The sequence below is a fragment of the Ceratosolen solmsi genome, unplaced genomic scaffold, assembly GCF_000503995.2.
Source record: "Ceratosolen solmsi marchali unplaced genomic scaffold, CerSol_1.0 scaffold2, whole genome shotgun sequence".
NCBI lineage: Eukaryota > Metazoa > Arthropoda > Insecta > Hymenoptera > Agaonidae > Ceratosolen > Ceratosolen solmsi.
This window is the reverse complement of record NW_011948422.1, coordinates 331217-334713: the sequence shown is the minus strand read 5'-3', so window position 1 is coordinate 334713 and position 3497 is coordinate 331217. Positions and strand designations below refer to the sequence as shown.

General features: G+C 50.8%; 1 protein-coding gene across 1 annotated transcript in view; it reads left to right on the top strand.

Annotated features, from left to right (window-relative positions):
* The first annotated feature begins 3090 nt into the window (after nt 1–3090).
* The window catches only part of LOC105361987 (calcium-activated potassium channel slowpoke-like), a 41321-nt gene continuing 40914 nt past the window's right edge, over nt 3091–3497 (top strand). The window contains exon 1 of the mRNA XM_011499313.1: nt 3091–3393. Coding sequence (XP_011497615.1) covers nt 3091–3393 — 303 coding nt within the window. The remainder of the gene's footprint in view (nt 3394–3497) is intronic.

Below are 3497 nucleotides of genomic sequence, written 5' to 3'. Positions count from 1 at the left end.
TTTGGATCCTTTAAAAGAAATCTTATTTAAATTAATAGTAGTAATTTAAGTAAAAGAATATTGGTTAAATACTGCCCATATTTTAATTTTAATATTTTATTAAAGAGGTCTTTGTAGTCTGTAAATGAAGTAAGCATGAAATATTTTCATTTTTCCTTGTATTTGCATGTCTTTGAGCTGAAATTAAAAGTAGCATCATATTCCGTGAACCAATTTTCTTTGAAACAGTTTGATTCGGACGAGAGTAAAGAATGCGGAATGATGATAATCTGACTGAAAGTGTCAAAAAGTCAAAGGGGAGAGAGAGAGAGAGAGAGAAAGTATAATTTATAATAACAAGGCAACATTTTATAATAACAACAATTTATAATAACAGGCAATAAGAGTATGAATATTAGCAACTGATGAAAGATTCATTTCGATCATGAACAATCGGATATACATTTTACATAAGAATTTAACATGTCAATACACATGCATACTACGGTCAACACGTTTGCATGGACTTACAAAAGTGCAAATGTACTGACATTAGAATGTATATCGCGTACGTGTATCGCGCAGAATCGACGCAACCGGGACGCCAGGGTGACGCGTCAGCGGCGTCGCAAAGTGCTCACGCGCAGCATGGCCGCGTTTTACCGTAAAACGAATAGAAGTGATAGAGACAGACTGAGAGAGTAAGAGAGCAGAAAAAGAACGATAAAGAGAGGAAGAGTGTGATGCATGATTCGATATAGATGGGATTTTTTATGTTTATGTAATTAGTGTTATGCCCCTTTTACTTAAGTCACCGAGGTTTTAAGATTCGCCAAATAGATTTTGTATAGTATTTGACAGATCAATCAACAAGGAAAAAAAAGATATATTATAGATAGATAGATAGATGAATAGATAGATACACATGGATAGATAGATAGATAGATAAATAGATAGATATATAGATTGACAGATAGGGAGAGGGGCGGGGAGCGATGTTCTCATTACATAAGAAAAGGTGAACGGAGAGGATAGTAACCGAATGATAGTAAATATAAAAGAAGGAGATGAAATCATAGAGAGAGAAGTAGATATAGAATGGATCTAAGCAAAAAATGCATATATAGGCGGGAAGAGAAGGAATGAGAAAGTAAAAGGAGAAAGAGGGTCTGTGACGAGCAGTGAGGGGGTGTAAGGGTGCGAGAGAAAGAGAGAGAGAGAGAGAGAGAGGAGTGTGTCTCTACGTCAGGAAAAGCTCGGCAAGCTTATTGGTCCCGGTCCATTGTTGCGTATTGATTGCCACCCGTGTCTGCGCATAGCGGCAGTAGCAGCAACGGCGGGACCCGCGCGTTCGGTAACCCCCACTTTTCATTATTTTTCTCTCTCTTGCGACTGATACCTCTCTGTCTATCTTCCTTCCCTCCCACTCGCCCTCCCGCTCGCTCTTGCTCTGTTTCAAGCGCGCGCACGACGACTCGCGGACTCAACCAAACGCAAAGACAAGAAGAGCTACAAAGCTCCGTGTGTGCACGGACAGTCACCGCCGCCGTCGTCGTCGTCATCGTCGTCGTCGTCGTCGTCGTCGTCGTCGTCGTCGTCGTCGTCGTCGTCGTTGTCGTCGTCCTCGTCATCGTCGTTGTGGTCGTCATCGTTGCCGCCGCCGTCGTCACGCGGAAGCACACATTCAAACCAAGATACGGCTCTACCCATCAAACCGCCTTCGCACGTTTATGCTCGAGTATTTGTGTATATTTCTGTCAGGGAGAGAGCGAGCGAGCGAAATAGCGGGCCAAGGAGTATACGTGCGCCTAGTCCGCATTTGCAAGCGGCCAGAGACAGCTGCGGTTGCGGAGCCATTGCGAGCGGCAGCAGAATTCTCGGAGTCTCTGTCTATCGTCCACGTTGAGACGTTGCACGCGTACAAGGGCCTTCAGATCAAAAACCTCTCGAGGACGAGGGTACGTTCGGAGGCGCGCGAACGCGCGCTAAGCGCTCCCCCTATCCCTCTTAGCGCCTCGTAGCTCCTCGTGCGTCGTGGGAGAGAAGAAGGGAGCAGCCGCCAATCGAGTTTTCGGAGAGGACGGAGGATGCGCTATTCGTAACTAAGCTCGAATAATAGAGCCGAGCGGAGCGGGCAGCGGCAACGCGCTTATATATGCGTAAGCGCGCGGGCGCTCACACGCAGTAAGGTACACAGGTCGGGTACACATTCGAGGGCCCGAATCCCGGTTTCGAACGTGGATTCCGTCAGTGCGCGAGTGTTGAATAACGGCGTGTATATCCTTGGTGTTGGAGTGCTCGAGCTTGGAGTTAGACTCAGGGAGAAGCTCCAGAGTATAGTGAGCTTATACGAGGGCTGAGATCCTCTCTGTAATTGTCCCCTCTCCTCTATCTATCTTCCTATCAGTCGCCCCTCTTCCTCTCTCTCTCTCTCTCTCTTTCTCTCTCTTTCTCTCTCTTACAGTCTGCCTCCTTCACCGACCCTCGCTCATTCCCTCACCTTCCCTCTCGCGCCCACCTACACTCTGCACCTGCCCCCCATCCGCCCTTCCCCAACCCCATCACACTATCACTCACACACTCTCTCTGTTTCCTGCAGTGCTCGCCATTAGGTTGGGATTAGGTCAACGCGCGACAGCCGTGGCGTGTCCGTCCGCAGTAGTAACGGGCGCGCAACGGCTGGCCGTCGCGAGTCGGGGGCAAAACAGCAGTCAAGGCCGCGGCGCGTGCCCACATCGCCGATAATTATGAAGCGGGCGAGGGCCGGTCGCAGGAGCAGCCAGAGCAGCCAAAGCAGCGGCAGCAGTAGCAGCAGCAACAACAACAGCGGCAGCAGCAGCAGCGGCGGCGGTGGCAAGAGTGGCAGCGGCACCGGCAGCGTGAGCAACGGTAGCGGCTGGGGCTGTGCCGGGGGGAGAGGTGGTGCGAGAGCCGGGCCTCGCACGCGGCGGTGAATGTGCTTACCGGGGGCATCGGTCGCGGGAGCAGCTGCTCTGCTGGTCGTGTTTACGGGGTTGGAGGGCCGGCGCGGTGGCGAGCTCCAAGGGTACTGGGACGGGCCAGGGCTTGATACGACGAGGCCACGCGGGTGGTTAGAAAGCAGCCGCGACAATGACGTGCGAGGACCCGAGCGAGCAGCCCCCGGTGGACGACTGTCTCAAGGTGAGGAGGTGGTGGTGCTTCCTCCTGTCGAGCATTTTCACCTTCCTCGCGGGCCTCCTCATAGTCCTCCTTTGGCGGGCCTTTGCCTTCCTCTGCTGTCGGAAGGAGCCGGAGTTCGCGCCCAATGACCCCAAGCAAAAGGAGCAGAAGGCCGCGCGCCAAAGTAAGGAGTTCGAGGGGACGTTTATGACCGAGGCCAAAGACTGGGCTGGCGAGCTCATATCTGGACAGACGACTACTGGACGCATCCTCGTGAGTACACATTTATCTCGATTAATCTGCTTAATCGTTACGCTAGTATCCTGTGGGATTGGGAGACAATTCGATAATTACGAGTAATGGAAAATCACTCTTTC